The 673-nt window shown below is 66.7% G+C and overlaps 1 protein-coding gene across 1 annotated transcript in view; it reads right to left on the bottom strand.

Annotated features, from left to right (window-relative positions):
- Nucleotides 1-673, bottom strand: part of ABHD16B (abhydrolase domain containing 16B) — a 3,618-nt gene that overhangs the window by 2,186 nt on the left and 759 nt on the right. The window contains exon 2 of the mRNA XM_015567667.1: nt 6-671. Coding sequence (XP_015423153.1) covers nt 6-671 — 666 coding nt within the window. The remainder of the gene's footprint in view (nt 1-5; nt 672-673) is intronic.

The following is a 673-nucleotide window of genomic DNA, read 5'->3' on the forward strand; positions in this document are numbered from 1 at the left end:
GGCGCAGGTGGCCCGAGGTGCTGACCACGTCGTCCAGAGTTCGCCGGAGCAGCAACACCGGCCCGGGGTAGCTGCACAGCTGCTCCGCGACATTGAGGTTGAAATGTTCACGCACGGTGCGCACCACCAGCCCCTTCCAGCTCTGGGGCATGACCTTCAGGGCCAGAGGCACGAGGTCGTCGAAGGTGGCATCAAGCACCAGTGCACCCAGCTCCGGGTAGGACATGGTGGCCCAGGTGGCTGTGAAGCCGCCAATGGACCAGCCGTAGATCACCACGTGCGCCGGCGGGAAGCGCAGGCGGTGCAGTGCGTACTTGATCACCACGTCAATGGCGTTGGCGTCGTGCTGAGGGAACGGCTCACCGGTGCTGCCCCCGAAGCCCGGGTGGTTCCAGCCCAGCACTGAGTAGCCAGCCTCCAGCGGCGCCGACAGGCAGCCCATCTCGTAGAAGCCGGCGTTGCCTTCACAGCAGATGACCAGGCGCAGGCCGCGGCCCTGGCTGCCCGGGTGTTGGCGGCGATCCATGAACATGGTGTCGATCTCGTTGCCATCTCGGGCCACCAGCTTGGCACGCCGGCCGTGGTAGCGCTCCACGAGGCGTTCTTGGCCCTGCTGCAGCAGCGGCAGCAGCGCTCGGGTCATCAGGAACATGGAGCCCGGGTACACGAGCCA

The sequence above is a fragment of the Myotis davidii genome, unplaced genomic scaffold, assembly GCF_000327345.1.
Source record: "Myotis davidii unplaced genomic scaffold, ASM32734v1 scaffold244, whole genome shotgun sequence".
Taxonomy (NCBI): domain Eukaryota; kingdom Metazoa; phylum Chordata; class Mammalia; order Chiroptera; family Vespertilionidae; genus Myotis; species Myotis davidii.